The 17,901-nt window shown below is 35.6% G+C and overlaps 1 protein-coding gene across 1 annotated transcript; it reads left to right on the forward strand.

Annotated features, from left to right (window-relative positions):
- Nucleotides 1-881: 881 nt before the first annotated feature.
- Nucleotides 882-17,868, forward strand: mpp3b (MAGUK p55 scaffold protein 3b). The gene is made up of 19 exons (XM_078279295.1): nucleotides 882-918; nucleotides 1,606-1,724; nucleotides 2,100-2,177; nucleotides 2,463-2,543; nucleotides 2,997-3,134; nucleotides 4,164-4,245; nucleotides 4,672-4,757; nucleotides 4,875-4,949; nucleotides 5,319-5,515; nucleotides 5,638-5,702; nucleotides 6,963-6,980; nucleotides 7,276-7,317; nucleotides 14,959-15,024; nucleotides 15,154-15,312; nucleotides 15,475-15,555; nucleotides 16,353-16,446; nucleotides 16,542-16,650; nucleotides 17,085-17,204; nucleotides 17,402-17,868. Exons 1-19 carry the CDS (start codon nucleotides 882-884, stop codon nucleotides 17,579-17,581), a joined length of 1,827 nt encoding a protein of 608 aa, XP_078135421.1. The 3' UTR covers nucleotides 17,582-17,868.
- The last annotated feature ends 33 nt before the right edge of the window (nucleotides 17,869-17,901 follow it).

The raw sequence follows: 17,901 nt of genomic DNA on the forward strand, positions 1-17,901 counted from the left end.
ATATAAAAGGAAATGAAAGTCGTGTATTGATGCCAGATTGTAGTTACTTGCTTCACTGCTCACACAGTACTAAACTAGTGCAGTGAATAATGGGACACAACCCAAACACCATTTAATTAATCTAATCTTTGAGACAATTAAAATGTAAACGCAGTGAGAGTCATTGGTACTTTAGGGTTGCCATGGTGACAAATGAGGTGAAGCATCCTTATTGGTCAGAAGTCTTTGGTGTAACCTCAATTTCCTCGAATTTGACAGTCACACAGTTTGAAATTAAATGAATGCTTTATGCCTCAGTAATGAAAGCAGCTATTAATTATATTGAAACTTCGGCACAGTAATGGGTTGATTCATCACTGTCCAAGCATGGCTGACAGTTAACCTTTCAAAATGTGTTCACATTTAGAAGTAATTTAAAATTAGAAAATAAATACTGTACTTTACTAAGTGAGTTCCAAGGTACTGAAACATATTTGTATCACAAGACCAACAACCCTTAACCTTTTGTTGCACCTACATGGAAATTATGTATCTTCCTTTTAAAATACCTGTCTAAAAGAACCATACTCTTGTCTTTTGAAGCCTGTGTAGTTTTAGATTAATATGTGTGAAACAAACAAATTAAGAGTTGTCAGAATAAAATCACAATTGTGAGGAAACCTTTAAATTCTAAGAAATCTTAGTTGAATCCCCTTTTTTAAAAATGCAGATGTAAGAGTCACATTGTGTATTGTTTTTTTTTCCCATTCCCAGCTGTGTCTGTGATTTTTCACCTTGGCTGTGCGCGAGGAACAGAAGGAGCCAGTGGGGAGACTTCACTGGCTTTTGTTTTTCCTCCTTCCCTGTTCCCCCCTTTCTCTGCAACCTCCTGCCTCCTCTGAATGATTAAAGCCATGCCCATCGTGTCTGCAAGCACAGGTACAGCCAGCGTGCGTGCGTGCGTGCGTGCGTGCGTGCGTGCGCGTGTGTGTGTGTGTGTGTGTGTGAAGCATTTAAAAAAGGAAAAAAAAACAACAATGCTTTTGTTGGAAATAACATTAGTACCCTAAAGAAGTGAGTTTCCATGACCTATCAGACTCGGGACGCATGCCAGTCTTATTTGGATCTACCCAAACAGCAAACTGACTTTTTAAACAAACTACAATGAATGATAGTTAGATGGTTAGTTTCACTAAGATCTTGGGAGAATGGAGGGTGATTACAAGTTTACAAAGGCAGATATTAGAGAAATAAACTAAACCATATAGTTTCTACTGTCAAGAAAAAATGTTTTGGATTTCAGGAAGGGCCTTGAATCTGAGTGTCAGTCCAAACAACATTTATTGTTTTCCTGTCTTAGAAAAAAGACAATCTGTCATGGTACTGATTTAATGAAACCATATCAAAACAAATCTATGATTATTATATTAGTGTAGTTATAATCCATAAAGATTTGGGGAAAAAAGTAATGACACAATGCTGCTATTTTATTTCTGCAATGATGATGCATTTCTAATGATAGAAAAGCATCTACTTTCGGCATGAACAGTTTTTAGTTCATGAATCATGATAGCAAATAGGTGTTTGAATGTGTGATTAATACATAATTCCTGTCTAAATTCATAGGGCTGCATGAGACTTTGGCCCTGCTCACCTCTCAGCTCCATTCTGATGCCAACCATAAAGAGGACCTAGTCTTCCTCAAGGATGTCTTCAGTGAGAAAAGCCTCGGTTACCTCATGAAGGTACAGCAGATTAGCCTGACAAGCCAGACCCACAACAAGATGTTGAGTCTGGGAACTCACCATTGGCAGGGCTCAATCCGAGGGGCGGGATAAACGGTTGTCTTTCAAATTCCCTCTGCACTCATAGCCAACCAGAACAACGCTAGTTGATAGATCTTCTTCTTTGTTTTCAAGTAGCAGGGAATTCACACGGAACCGTTCAGGAAACCTGAATGTACTGATACTTATGTTCCTCTAGCTATATAATCGTAGAAATTTAGCTAAATTAAATGAGCTTATTCTTGGAAACTGTCCACCAAACGTCTTGAAAATAAGTAAATCTTTGTGGTGTGTTTGTGCATATGTGTATATCTTTTCATGTGTTGTACATCCCAGATTCATGACAAATTGAAGCAGTATGAGAAACACAGCCCGACTCCAGTTCTACATAGCGCCACCTGTCTGGCAGAGGATGTAGGTGCAATCTTTCCATAATATTTTAAAGCCAAACTGAAGCTAAATATTAATTAATCTATATATCTATATATCTATATATCTATATATATATATATATATATATATATATATATATATATATATATATATATATATATATATATATATATAATGATGATTTATTTGATGCCAAGTAAAAGTAAACATTTATTGGAATCCAGCAAAGGCAATTTTCAAAAGTAAATGTATTTCATGAAAAATTTTAGTATTTGAAGCAGTGATTTTTCTGATTCAAATCGTCAGCTGGCAGAAGAGCTTCAGAACGGGCCGCTGGAGGACGATGAGAGAGAACTGCTTCTCCTGCTGAGCACTCCTCACCTTAAGGTTCACACACACACACACACACACACACACACACACACACACACACAATGTCTTTCCTTACACAAACACAAAATAACAGAGTATTATTTGACAGTGTCTTTTGACATCCTCTCATTCCTTCTGAGTCTTGATCTTTTTAATGTCGCTGCTTCTCTGTGCTTTTTGCTTGCTTGCTCTTATTTTCCTCTTAAGTTGATCACATATTACATACCACCAGCCGTCAGAGCTGTCTGTACACCTAGACACAGTCAAGACAGCCTAATCACTCTTATCAAGTGATTATGTTCAATGTATTGGCTTTCTGGGGAGAGGGAAAAGATGATGGCATTGATGACGGAACACACATTTGCAAAAGCAGTTAATGAAGTATTGAGAGAGAATGAGTATTCCTCTTATTTATTTTTTCTGCTATCTTACCAATCTGTGCATTTGTCTGTGTATTGTTTCATAAAGGCAGTGCTGTCGGCTCACGACACAGTGGCCCAAAAGAAATTTGACCCGGTGCTGCCGCCACTGCCAGAGGATCTGGACAACGACCTGGAGGAAGAGTCGGTCAAGATCGTCCGCCTGGTGAAGAACAAAGAGCCCCTGGTAAGTGCTGCCTCACACCTGAGACAAAAATAAATGCTCTTCCTTCCCTCAAAAGCTATTATTCTTGTGCCCTCAAGTGGGGCTTTAAAAAGATCTATTTACTTTAATGGAGCAGCTTTGAGGCTTTAAAACACCCCATGGTCTGAATGTGTGACTCTGTGTCATGCTATAAAATGTATTCTCAAGGAAATCCTTCAAGCAAAGGACAAAAATAGATTTGATGTTAACTTGTCAGAAACGCCTACTGAAGTGACACCAGTTTTGCAGCAACAAGCTTACATGATTACATAGCTGAATATCTGCTTATTAAAACCCATCACAGAACATGAGCTTTGGAAGTTTTAATGGCAGTGATTCATCCAAAATGTGTTTTGATTTATATCTTTTCACATGTGGAGCTGCTCATCTGTCTGATATGCTACATTATGTGGAGAGTGTGTGAGTACTGGCCAACCCACACGATACATGTGATGGCTAGACGGAATAGATGACATTTTGGGAAATACTTTACCACCCTAATGTCTATATGCCGATTAGCTTAGCATAAAAACAAGAATCTGTACCAACTAGTACCAACACCTCTATAGCTCACAATTAACACATTAAATCTTGTTTATTTTAATCTGTGTCACGGCTGATTTGTTACCGAGCTAGCTGTTTCCCCCGTTTCTAGTTTTTGTGCTAAGCTAACCATATCCTGATTGTAGCTTCATATTGAGCGTACGGACATGGTATTGATCTTCTCATCGAACTGTCAGCAAAAATGTCAAAATGTTGTACTACTGAATTGAATTTTAAATGAATTACTTAAAGTATGCCGTGGAAATTAATGTAGCTGTAACCCTGTGATAGAAAACTCTGATAATCAAGTATCAAAATCTCCAGTCACACAGAGTGACTGTCTAACAGGTTATTGATCTTTTCAGCAAAAGCCACCAACATGTACATGACTTCCAGAGCAGTGAACTGAAGATGAGATTTAATATGTGTTTGAAAGTATTTGATTAATCGTTGCATCTTGATCACCAGGGAGCGACCATCCGGAGAGATGAAGCGACAGGAGCTGTAATTGTGGCCAGAATTATGAGGGGAGGGGCAGCTGACCGTAGTGGTGAGACAAACCGTATCATCAACATATATCATTCTGCAAATATCAGTTGTATTCTTTTATTTTTTCTGAAAAAAACTAAAATTCCTACCCAACAGGACTTGCTTATCTCTACTGATATACTGACAGAAGTGAGAAGATTACGTTGTGTAACCCCATGAACTGTCAACAGAGATCAAATCCTTGAGATTAGTGTCACAAGATTTTGAGATTACAAACAAGGGTTGCTCCTGGCTGTTGCCATGATTATGTTATCAACTTCAAGCCAACGGAAAATTGTCTGTTTTTTTTTTGTTTGTTTTTTAGATCTATGCCAAAATACTCTTAGTGGTACTACACATAGGATACTGGGATTTACTTTGCTTTATTTTGGCTAGTAGGCTTGTTTTCAGTAGACTTGTTGTGTGTGAGTTGTATTTGTCTTTCCAGGTCTGGTGCATGTTGGGGATGAGCTTCGAGAGGTTAATGGAAACCTGATAACCCACAAAAGGCCGGATGAAATTAGTCAGATTCTGGTAAAGAGAGAAAGCTTTTTGTCATATTACATCATACTAGTTCAGATACTGTGTGACTATTCACTGACGATTACTGCGAATACATGTTGAATATGCTGCTCTGATGTTTTTGATCAGTCCCAGTCACAAGGCTCCATCACCCTAAAAATCATTCCAGCTGTTGTAGAAGAAGACAACATGATGGAAAGCAGGGTGAGGACTCCTTTGTCTGCAACATTCGACCGTAATAAACAATCAGTTACTCCTCCACCGAAATCTGGGAAAAGATGTCTATTTAATTGATTGCTTTTTATTTTTAATACTTTTAAACTAGATGGTGTCAAGTTCAATTATTATCACATTTGTTTAATCAAACAAAAACCAAAGACTTCCTGAAGAGCCAGGCTAGCCGTTTTCCTAACTGGCTTCTGGCTCTACCTTTTTATGTAGATAGATATGACAGCGGTATTGTTGTTGTTTTCTAATTCTCGATAAGAAAGCAAATATTAACATATGTCCCAAAATATATAACTATTCCTTTAAAGTTCCCATTGCTAACGGAATATTCCTGCTTGTAAAAAGGTCTACCTTCGGGCTTTGTTTGACTACACGCCCTATGAGGACAAGGCCACGCCGTGCCAAGAGGCGGGACTTCCTTTTAAGAGGGGGGACATTCTTCAGGTTGTTAGCCAGGAGGACGCTACCTGGTGGCAGGCCAAGAGGATTGGCGACTGTAACCTGCGCGCTGCCCTCATCCCCTCTACACAGTTCCAGGAGAGGTAGTCAGCTTCATCTCTGCCATCAAATAAATAACTGGTTAAAGCCACTATGTTTAAGATTTAAAAATATGTTTTCAGATAAAAAATGTATCTTTCCTCTATTGTTATCTTTTTCTTTCCAGGCGCCTGAGATACAGAATGAAAATGGGTTCTTTCCCTGCCCCTATGTCCCCCAAAGCTCCTGCATGTAAGCCTATTTCTACTTCTTCCTTTGGCTGCTCCCAGCGACACAGCTTCTATTGCAGGTCAAATCTAATCCAGCCGAGGAGATACAGAAAGAGATAATGAAAAGAAAAAAGGGCATCTGAGGTTAATCTCCCTAAAAAAATGTAATCCATTGTTTATTATTTCCTAATCCAATTTAAAAGGAAAATGAAACAAAAGGGTTTGAAAAACAACGGTTGGTTGTTAAGTCACTTCTTTTCTTGTGTGTTCTTTATCTGCATAAAAGCTAAACTCCCTCTCACTGAGTTAAAAAAAACAAGATGTAGTTGAAATGTTGCAGTATAATAATGTTATGGTAAAGGTATAGGTCTTTGAACTGAATGTAAATTTAATAAATCTATACTAGTGCTGTCAGTTAAACGCGTTAACGGCGTTAACGCAAACCCATTTTAACGGCATCAATTTTTTTATCGCAAGATTAACGTTCTTTTTGGCCTAGCAAACTTTGTAGTTTTTTTCACATGCTGTTGCAACAACTAGTAATGTTAGAAAAACTGCAACACCACACCAGATCTATCTAGACTGGAAACAAAACAACAGGCACGCCGCACACACTTGTTTGGGTTTAGTAGTAAGCTAACATTAGTTTTGAGTGGATGGCGAGCACGAGACGCCGAAATGGATGCCAACAAGATTCTGAATGGAAAGTTTACTTTTAAAAAGTTGCCAAATGGTTCCATTGACAAGACCAAAATGATCTGTGTGTTTTGTCGTTGTGAACTGAGCTATCATCGCAGCACGTCCAGTCTGAAATACCACTTGATGGCCAAGCACACAGCTGATGCCAATTCTCCGCCCCCTCGTCAAAGCCAGGCGACAGAAGCACAAAGCAAGCCGATCCACTTTTCCATGTTGATAAGAGCATTAAAATGAGAAAAAATAATGGGACAAAAAGAAATCAAGGGACATTTAGAATAGATAAAAATGTGCAATTAATTGTGAGTTAAATATGACATTAATGCGATTAATCGCGATTAAATATTTTAATCGTTTGACAGCACTAATCTATACAAAGGACAAGTAGATAAAGAAGCAGATAAGTGGGTGAAGGATTTCTAAACACATATACAGTTTAGAGTTGATATTTGCGACAAAGAAAAAGTACTTTAAAATCACAATGTACCCTCGGAGCTGAGCAGCGGTAATATCACAGTATAGCAGGTGTACTATTCTGTCTCTCTATAGTGATACTTTGTGTTATTCCTTGCATTGCTAACCTCAGATGATCGTGCTGGGAGAGGTACGTGGACAAACTCATGTTAGAAAATAAGCACTCATCCCTACATGTTATCATGGTCAGAATTTCAAAATGAAATTCTATCAGCACCCCACCTAAAACTCAAAAAACACAAATTACACAATTTACCCCTTTTTACCTTTTGACAGTTGTCTTTATACCCTCAAAATCTTAGCAATGTAGTTATCGCATTTGAACCTGCTGTGTTTTGACATTAAAAAACCCTCAACATCAACCTCTCCTCCCTCCTCCCTCCTCCCTCTTACCCTGTCTTCTCTTCCTGCATGCCATCCTGCAGAAGACTGTGACAGTGAGGGTGCTCTGAATGGAAAGGACATAGGTGAGGAGGCACGATCATTGAGTTTATACTAATCACTGTAACATCACATTTCTGCTCAATCTGTGTGCAAATCCATCCCTTCCTTTAGAATAGGGGTTCTAAAAGTTTTAATGACTGAGTGCCAATTTAGAGAGCTAGCATAGGATTGAGGGCTGTATAGGAAAAGTGTAAACAAAACAATTTATAAAACGGGTAGCTCAAATCAAGCAGTCTAATTGGTTCGTAGCCATGATATAATAACGTATATGACTATGACTTATGACATTTTATCTCATACTATACTATGACTTCTTTTTGACTTTTTTATGACATACTAAACTATGATCTTTTTATGACTTTTTCAACATACTATACTATGACTTTTTTTCATCATACTATGACTTTTATGACTTTTTTCGTCATACTATACTATGATTTTTTTATGACTTTTTTCGACATGCTATACCATGACTTATTTTTATGCCATACTATGACTTTTATGACATTTTATGTCAAACTATACTGTGACTTTTTTTTCCATTTTTTCAATAATAGATTGAATTTGTATAGCGCTTTTCATGGACTCAAAGTCGCTTTACAGGGCAGGGTACAAAACAAAACAAAACGAAGCAGAACAAAACAAGATTCAGGCACAGATGAGAAGGGAGGGGGGCGTGGGGCTACGGATAGGCAGAGGTGAAGAGATGGGTCTTGAGGCGGGACTGGAAGATGGTGAGGGACTCCGAGGTGTGGATCTCTTGGGAGAGGGAGTTCCAGAGCCTGGGAACTGCCCTGGAGAAGGCTCTGTCGGTTGGTAGGGGAAGAGGAGGATAGTGAGGTATGAGGGGTCCAGATGGTGGAGGGCTTTGTAGGTGAGGACCAGGATTTTGTAGGTGATCCGGTGGGAGATGGGAAGCCTGTGGAGTTGTTTTAGGGCTGGAGTGATGTGGTGCTAGGATTTGGTGCAGGTGATGAGTCGTGCGGCTGCGTTCTGGACCAGTTAGAGTCGGTTGATGTAGGTAGAGCTGATGCCAAGGAGAAGTGAGTTGCAGTAGTCCAGTCGGGAGGAGATGAAGGCGTAAACGAGTCTTTCAGCAGCGGGGGTTGTGAGAGACTCTATACTATGAATTTATTATCCCTTTTTTGCTATACTATACTGACTTTTCTGACTATACTGTCTTTGTTATCACTTCTTTGACATACTGTACTATTACGCTTTTTGACATACTACACTATGAATTATTTATCCCTTTTTTGACATACTATACTATGACTTTTTTTTTATCACTTTTTTCGATGTACTATACTATGATTTTTTTTTTTAATCCCTTTTTTGCTATACTACACTACGACTTTTTTTCGACATACTATGACTTTTTTCGACATGCTATACTATGACTTTTTTATCACTTCTTTCAACATACTATACTATGAATTTTGTATCCCTTTTTTCCTATACTATAGTGACATTTCTCGACATACTGTGACTTTTTTCACTTTTTTGACATACTTTACTGACTTTTTAATCACTTTTGTCAACATACTATACTATGACTTTTTTCGACATACTGTACTATGAATTTTTTCTCACTTTTTTGACATACTATACTATGACTTTTTTATCCCTTTTTTTTTGCTATACTATACTACGACTTTTTTCTACATACTATACTGTGACTTTTTCATCACTTTTTTCGACATGACTTTTTGTTGACATACTATGACTTTTTTCGACCTTTTTCTACATACTATACTGTGACTTTTTTCGACATGCTATGAATTTTTTGCGACTGACTTTTTTCAACATACTATACTATCACTTTTTTCGAACATACTTTACTATGACTTTTTTCTCACTTTTTTCAACATGCTCTACTATGACTTTTTTATCACTTTTTTGACCTACTGTACTATGCCTTTTTTTGCTATACTATACTACGACTTTTATTCAACATACTATACTATGACCTTTTCATCCCTTTTTTCGTCATACTATACTAGGACTTATTTCGACATACTATACTACGACTTACATCACTTTTTTTTTTTTTTACATAATATACTATGACGTTTTTATCATCTTTTTCAACATACTATAATATGACTTGTCGACATACTATACATTTTTATCCCTTTTTTTGCTATACTAGATTGACTTTTCTGACTATACTGTGACTTTATCACTTTTTTGACATACTATACTATGAATTATTTTTCCCTTTTTTTTACATACTATACTGTGACTTTTGTTATCACTTTTTTCGACATACTATACTGTGACTTTTTATCCCTTTTTTTTATTATACTATGACTTTTTTCGACATACTACACCATTACTTTTTTGACATACCATACTATGACTTTTATGACATACTATGATTTCTTTTATCACTTTTTTCGACATTCTATACTATGACTTTTTTATCACTTTGTTTGCTATACTATACCACGACTTTTTTCGACATGCTATACTATGACTTTTTCATCACTTTTTTTGACATACTATACTATGACTTTTTCCGACTGACTTTTTTCAACATACTATACTATGACTTTTTTAAAACTTTTTTCGACATGACTTTTTGTCGACATATTATGACTTTTTTTCGACCTTTTTTCTACATACTATACTATGACTTTTTTCGACATGCTATGAATCTTTTGCGACTGACTTTTTTTCAACATACTATACTATCACTTTTTTATCACTTTTTTCGACATACTATACTACGACCTTCATCACTTTTTTTTCTATACATACTACTACTATGACTACATACTATGACTCTTTTTGACATACTATACATTTTTTATCCCCTTTTTTTGCTATACTATACTATGACTTTTATTCAGACATACTATACTATGACCTTTTCATCCCTTTTTTCGTCATGCTATACTAGGACTTATTTCGACATACTATACTACGACTTACATCACTTTATTTTTTTTTTACATAATATACTATGACGTTTTTATCATCTTTTTCAACATACTATAATATGACTTGTCGACATACTATACATTTTTATCCCTTTTTTTGCTATACTAGATTGACTTTTCTGACTATACTGTGACTTTATCACTTTTTTGACATACTATACTATGAATTATTTTTCCCTTTTTTTTACATACTATACTGTGACTTTTGTTATCACTTTTTTCGACATACTATACTGTGACTTTTTATCCCTTTTTTTTATTATACTATGACTTTTTTCGACATACTACACCATTACTTTTTTGACATACCATACTATGACTTTTATGACATACTATGATTTCTTTTATCACTTTTTTCGACATTCTATACTATGACTTTTTCATCACTTTTTTTGACATACTATACCACGACTTTTTTCGACATTCTATACTATGACTTTTTCATCACTTTTTTTGACATACTATACTATGACTTTTTCCGACTGACTTTTTTCAACATACTATACTATGACTTTTTTAAAACTTTTTTCGACATGACTTTTTGTCGACATATTATGACTTTTTTTCGACCTTTTTTCTACATACTATACTTTGACTTTTTTCGACATGCTATGAATTTTTTGCGACTGACTTTTTTCAACATACTATACTATCACTTTTTTATCACTTTTTTCAACATACTATACTACGACTTTCATCACTTTTTTTTTTTACATAATATATTACTTTTTTATCACTTTATTCGACATACTATGAACTTCAATCTTTTTTTGACATACTATACATTTTTATTCCTTTTTTGCTATACTATATTGACTTTTCTGACTATACTGTGACTTTTTTATCACTTTTTTGACATACTGTACTATGCCTTTTTTTGCTATACTACGACTTTTTTTTCGACATACTATGACCTTTTCATCACTTTTTTCATCATACTATACTAGGACTTATTTCGACATGCTATACTATGACTTTATCACTTTTTTCGACATACTATACTGTGACTTTTTATCCGTTTTTTTGCTATACTATACTACTTTTTTCGACATACTATACTGACTTTTTTTATCACTTTTTTTCGACATACTATACAATGAATTTTTTTTTATCCCTTTTTTCCTATACTATAGTGACTTTTCTCGACATACTATACTATGACTTTTTTCCCACATACTACACTCTTACTTTTTTGACTTACTATGACTTTTATGACATACTATTCTATGACTTTTTTTATCCTTTTTTCAACATACTATGATTTCTTTTATCACTTTTTTCGACATTCTATACTATGACTTTTTCCGACTGACTTTTTTCAACATACTATGACTTTTTTAAAACTTCTTTCGACATGACTTTTTGTCGACATACTATGACTTTTTTTCGACCTTTTTCTACATACTATACTTTGACTTTTTTCGACATGCTATGAATCTTTTGCGACTGACTTTTTTTCAACATACTATACTATCACTTTTTTATCACTTTTTTCGACATACTATACTACGACCTTCATCACTTTTTTTTTTTACATAATATATTATTACTTTTTTATCACTTTTTTCAACATACTATGACTCTTTTTGACATACTATACATTTTTATTCATTTTTTGCTATACAATATTGACTTTTCTGACTATACTGTGACTTTATCACTTTTTTGACATATTGTACTATGACTTTTTTTGCTATACTATGACTTTTTTTTGACATACTATGACCTTTTCATCACTTTTTTCATCATACCATACTAGGACTTATTTCGACATGCTATAACTATGACTTTATCACTTTTTTCGACATACTATACTGTGACTTTTTTATCCGTTTTTTTGCTATACTATACTACGACTTTTTTCGACATACTATACTGACTTTTTTTATCACTTTTTTTCGACATACTATACAATGAATTTTTTTTTATCCCCTTTTTTTCCTATACTATAGTGACTTTTCTCGACATACTATACTATGACTTTTTTTCCCACATACTACACTCTTACTTTTTTGACTTACTATGACTTTTATGACATACTATTCTATGACTTTTTTATCCTTTTTTCAACATACTATGATTTCTTTTCACTTTTTTCGACATTCTATACTATGACTTTTTTCATCACTTTTGTTGACATACTATACTATGACTTTTTCCGACTGACTTTTTTCAACATACTATGACTTTTTTAAAACTTCTTTCGACATGACTTTTTGTCGACATACTATGACTTTTTTTCGACCTTTTTCTACATACTATACTTTGACTTTTTGTCGACATACTATGAATTTTTTGACCTTTTTCTGCATACTATACTTTGACTTTTTTCGACATGCTATGATTTTTTTGCGACTAACTTTGTTCAACATACTATACTATCACTTTTTTATCACTTTTTTCGACATACTGTACAATCAATTTTTTCTCACTTTTTTCAACATGCTCTACTATGACTTTTTCATCACTTCTTTTGACATACTATACTATGACTTTCTTCTCACTTTTTTCGACATACTATACTATGACTTTTTTCAACATACTGTACTATCAATTTTTTCTCACTTTTTTCAACATGCTCTACTCTGACTTTCATCACTTTTGACATACTATGACTTTCTTCTCACTTTTTTCGACATACTATACTATGACTTTTTTCGACATACTATGACTTTTTTCAACATACTGTACAATCAATTTTTTCTCACTTTTTTCAACATGCTCTACTATGACTTTCATCACTTTTGACATACTATACTGCGACTTTTTTCGACATGCTATACAATTAATTTTTTTTATCCCTTTTTTTTCTATACTATAGTGACTTTTTTCGACATACTATACTGTGACTTTTTATCACTTTTTTTGACATACTGTACTATGACTTTTTTTAGCCCTTTTTTCGACATACTACACTGACTTTATCACTTTTTTTCGACATACTACACTATTACTTTTTGACTTTTATGACATACTAATCTATGACTTTTTAATAACATTTTTTCAACATAATATACTATGACTTTTTTGACATACTATAGTATGACTTTTGTTATCACTTTTTTCAACATGCTCTACTATGACTTTCATCACTTTTGACATACTATACTACGACTTTTTTCGACATGCTATACTATGACTTTTTATCACTTTTTTTCGACCTTTTTCTACATACTATACTATGGCTTTTTTTGACATGCTATGAATTTTTGCGACTGACTTTTTTCAACATACTATGTTATCACTTTTTTTATCACTTTTTTTGCTATACATACTAACTTTTTTCGATATACTATGACTTTTAAAACTTTTTTCGATATACTATGAATTTTGTATCCCTTTTTTCCTATACTATAGTGACATTTCTCGACATACTGTGACTCCTCCCGATGACTTTTTGTCATTTTCATGACAAACTATGACTATTTGACGTTTTATGACATACTATGACTTCGTTATTTGATATTTTTGTGGCATATTATGTTATGACTTTCATGACATTTTATGTCATACTATGATTTCTTTTTATGACATACTATACTATGACTTCTTTTTATGACTTTTTTATGATATTTCAATGACATACTATGACTATTTGACTTTTTATGACATACAATACATTTATGACATACTGTAGTATGAGTCATTTTCACGATATACTGGACTTTGACTTCCTTATGGCATACTATACTATGAAAGGGCAGATGTAATGCCTCAGCACTCTTTTTAGCATTTTAAATTCAGAAAGCCATTCATTATAAATATTTGTTTGGTTCCTGAGGTCTTTACTGCTCAGTCAGCAGTTTGATCAGGCCTTCTGTCTGCTTTTATTGGCTTAATGTGACTGTGCTTTTTGTGGTTTTGTTTTTGTCTTAAAGCATCACCACATCATAACAAACAAACACCACACCATTTTGACCTTGACCTTAATTTTACATCTTATTCCATCATCTGTATGACTTCAAATCTTTTCGGCATGCCCATTGCAAAATAAATGTAAAAGTCTTAAATTTAATAATTATGACTCATTACATAGTGTGCATTATAGCTTAAGGTGAACCTGTATTGATCCCCAGAGGGGAAATTCAGTTGTTATAGCAGCACAAAGACAGATTTAGTACAGATAAAGTAATATAATAAATAATTAGAAGTATATAAAAAAAAAAAAGTGCAAAGTAACCCGCACAGCTCCAAATTTTAGACAGTGTATCAGTGCACGGCAGTGACTAGGGTCAAAGGAAACGAAAACTCTGGCACTCACAAATTTGTAATCTTCTTATTTAATGAGGGCATTGGGCAAAAAACTAACGTGTTTTAGCTATGTCGGCTTCCAGCTGAAACACGTTCAAATTGATGTTAAACATCAGTGTGTTAACATCATTGTTGTCAGCATGCTGACATTAGTGTTTAGCTCAAAGCACCATTGTGCTTAGGCACTCAGAGCCAAATAGTCTTGTTTAAGCAGTTGTTTCATTGCTTTCTTGTTACTCTGGCGGGCTTTTTGTGCAGTATGCTGCAGCCACCAAGCTTCTCAGTGTCTTTGTGGCACCTCATTGCAGCTCATTTATCTCACTGTGCTTCACAAATGGCCTCTCCTCACGCTACATGCTGAAGGTGCTTTGTACTTGAAGAGGTTGACGCAGCATGCATGGCTTCCAAGCTTCTATTCTGTTGTTGAGATTTAAGCTGGTTGAATAAATGGTCTAATATGAGCTGTAGTTTCTCCCAAGAGTAAGGCAGCCCCTGTCTTCTGTGGCAATGCTCTTTCATGGGATTTTTACTCAGGTACTCTTACTGATTTCTAATGGTGTTCAGCGTGTCTGTGTTGTGTCATGGTTTCAAAGTGGCAGTGTAATCTGCAATAAACTTCAGTATATCTATGTCCATCTTACCTCTGTATTTCTTTGACCACAGCTGGCCTGCGCAGAACTTTCCGCCTTAGTAAAGATCGCCAGGGTTCACCAGGAGAACCTCAAACTCCAGATGCCAATCACACAGAGTTCCTGATTTATGAAGAAGTAACACAATATCTGCCCCGCCCTGGTGAAAGGCCTCGTCTTATAGTACTGATAGGTAGGTTCACTCTGGGGTTCTGCCACATGTGAAAAACACTTCAGAGTAGAAACGGGTGTTTTCTGAGAGAGGTCCTTCTGCTTGCAGATATTTTTCCTCAGCACATGATCATTTTGAATAACTGTCTATTTAGTTATTTATTCATTAATTATATGGTCACAGGTTCCCTGGGAGCTCAGATCACTGAGCTCAAACAGAAAGTGATCGCTGAATATCCTCGACGTTATGGTTTGGCTGTGCCTCGTAAGTCTTTTTGCCTTTTTAAATATATAAATATTAAACCTTACACTCAACATGTAATATACATTTGCACTAGGGATGCATGTGTTTTTTCTGTGGTTAATATGCTGTGGTTTTCCCCTGAGCACTTGTTAGTAGCTGTAAGCTAGGATTTAAGTAGGATCAATCCACTGTCCATATCTACCTCAGGTCTGAAATGATCTTTTGTGACTACCAATTTGAAAAAAGCAGCTAAATATCTCAGAAATATGGTCTGCTTTCAGAGAGGCGGATCAAATGCATGGACATGATTCATGCATTACTTAAAGGTGCTGTAGGTAGGATTGGGAAGATCTAGGACTTAGCCAAAAAATGTGAACATCAACAACTTCTCAGTCCCTCCCCCCCTTTCTGCTAAAGCCTAAAACGTTCTCCTAAGCCCCTCCCCCCCACAAGGGAGAATGAATTTGTGTGCATGAGCAGTGATTGACACACAGACACCTCCCCTGGCCCTGATTGGAGCGTCTGAACAGCGGTGGGTTTTTGCAAATCACACCACAGGCTGGAGGTGGTGCCAGAAGAGCCAGATATTTCATTTATTTTTATTATTTTTTTAATTACCTGCTTTATATAGTTCTACTGGAACATAGGGTCAGTTTCAGCAAATATGACAAAAAGTTAGTTTTATAAGTTTTACCTACTGCACCTTTTTAAGTATGTGTTTTGTACCTATATTATGAAGTGTTTACCCCAGAATGTACAAAGGTTATCTTTTTTCCCACCCCATTTTCCTGCTGGCTGTTTTTGAATGTCACCTTAAGACACCACTCGAGCCAGGAAGTGTAATGAGAGGGAAGGAGTGGAATATCACTTTATCACCAAAGCAGCTTTCGAAACCTACATCCAGAGTGGCAAGTGAGTATTGGACACTGGAAACTATATCTTGTAAACCAGTTAAGTGCAAAAAATGGTTTATGTAATTTAATCATGACGGTTCTGTATTTTTGCAGATTTATTGAATATGGGGAGTATAAAGATAATCTGTACGGCACCAGTTTGGAGTCCATTCACAAAATTTTGGATCAAAACAAGTTCTGTCTGGTGGATGTGCAACCAGAGGTTGGTATGCATTTCTGATTTCAATTGCATTACCTACTTTTTATTTAAATGTGCAAGGACTTGTCCAGTGGTATGTTCAAACTATGATATATTAGATGTAGAGGATGAAGTTTTAAAACCAGTGATATGAAAATGTGAAATCTTTTTCTGTCTAGATTGTCAGCAACACTTGGCAGAAAAGCATGACTAAGGCTGGATTAAGACTATAATGCAGAATACTGAGTTCTGAAGCGAGCTTTCAGATGACTTAAGTTTTATAGGCTTATGTCCCCTGATATTTAAAGGTTGAGAGTATTTAATCATGTATTGACAAAGTTTGACTTTAATTTTTAGATTTAGGGTGTTGTGCTGACGGAAACAGAAGACATAACATATAACATCTGTTTAAAGGTGATGAAATGTCCATATATGCTTGGTTTTTCCCCCACATTCAGGCACTGAAGACTCTACGTAATGCTGAGTTCAAACCATATGTTGTGTACGTAAGGCCTCACATCTATGACAGTCAAAGGAAACCTCTTGGATCTTCTTCCTCACTCAGCTCAGGAATCACAGTGAGTTGCTTAAAACTTAACAAATTGGACCACTTTATAAAAGTCTAAATGTACCTTTTCTATGACCCAATGGTGAACAACATACGGCAGGCTTTGCATAAATTACTGTAATTTCACATTGTTTTCCCCCCTACGTGTTGACGCATCATTTAAACGTGGTTCTGCATCAACAACTCTTACTTCCTTGTGATGACTAGGAGGATGGCCTACAGGAAATGAAACAGTCGGCTGAGCAGATGGACAAGTGCTATGGTCCCTGGGTGGACTATGTCTTGGTGAAGGAGGACACAGTCAGTGCCTTAGCTGAGCTTCAGGTTGTACTGGAGAGGGTGCAGATGGAGCGTCAGTGGGTGCCTGTGTCCTGGGTAAGGAGCTAGGCTGGTTCAAGTTGGATCAGTGGACCACAGGTTAAACTCTGGAGATTCTGAGTCATCCAGTGTTTACTGCCATACTAACCATTACACACATACAGGTTTGTGATAGTTGGCTGAGTTACGGCATCACTGTAAACATCAAGCAAGCCTTTGTTTTAGATTTAGTGTAAAATGGCAGTAGAGCAAGTCAAAGATCTACACTCAGTATGATCAATTATGTAAGAGGTCTTCTGTAATGTAAAGTGCCATATTGAGCATTTATAAAAGAATTGAGAGAATAAATCGTCCATCTTCAGACCATCTTGTCATGCTGCTGTACTAAA

Source organism: Sander vitreus, chromosome 21, assembly GCF_031162955.1.
Source record: "Sander vitreus isolate 19-12246 chromosome 21, sanVit1, whole genome shotgun sequence".
NCBI lineage: Eukaryota > Metazoa > Chordata > Actinopteri > Perciformes > Percidae > Sander > Sander vitreus.

Coding starts and splice junctions, on each gene's coding strand:
- mpp3b (XM_078279295.1), top strand. CDS start 882: ATGATTAAAGCCATGCCCATCGTGTCTGCAAGCACAG. Junction 919..1,605: donor CATCGTGTCTGCAAGCACAG/GTACAGCCAGCG, acceptor CTAAATTCATAG/GGCTGCATGAGACTTTGGCC. Junction 16,447..16,541: donor ACCTACATCCAGAGTGGCAA/GTGAGTATTGGA, acceptor GTATTTTTGCAG/ATTTATTGAATATGGGGAGT.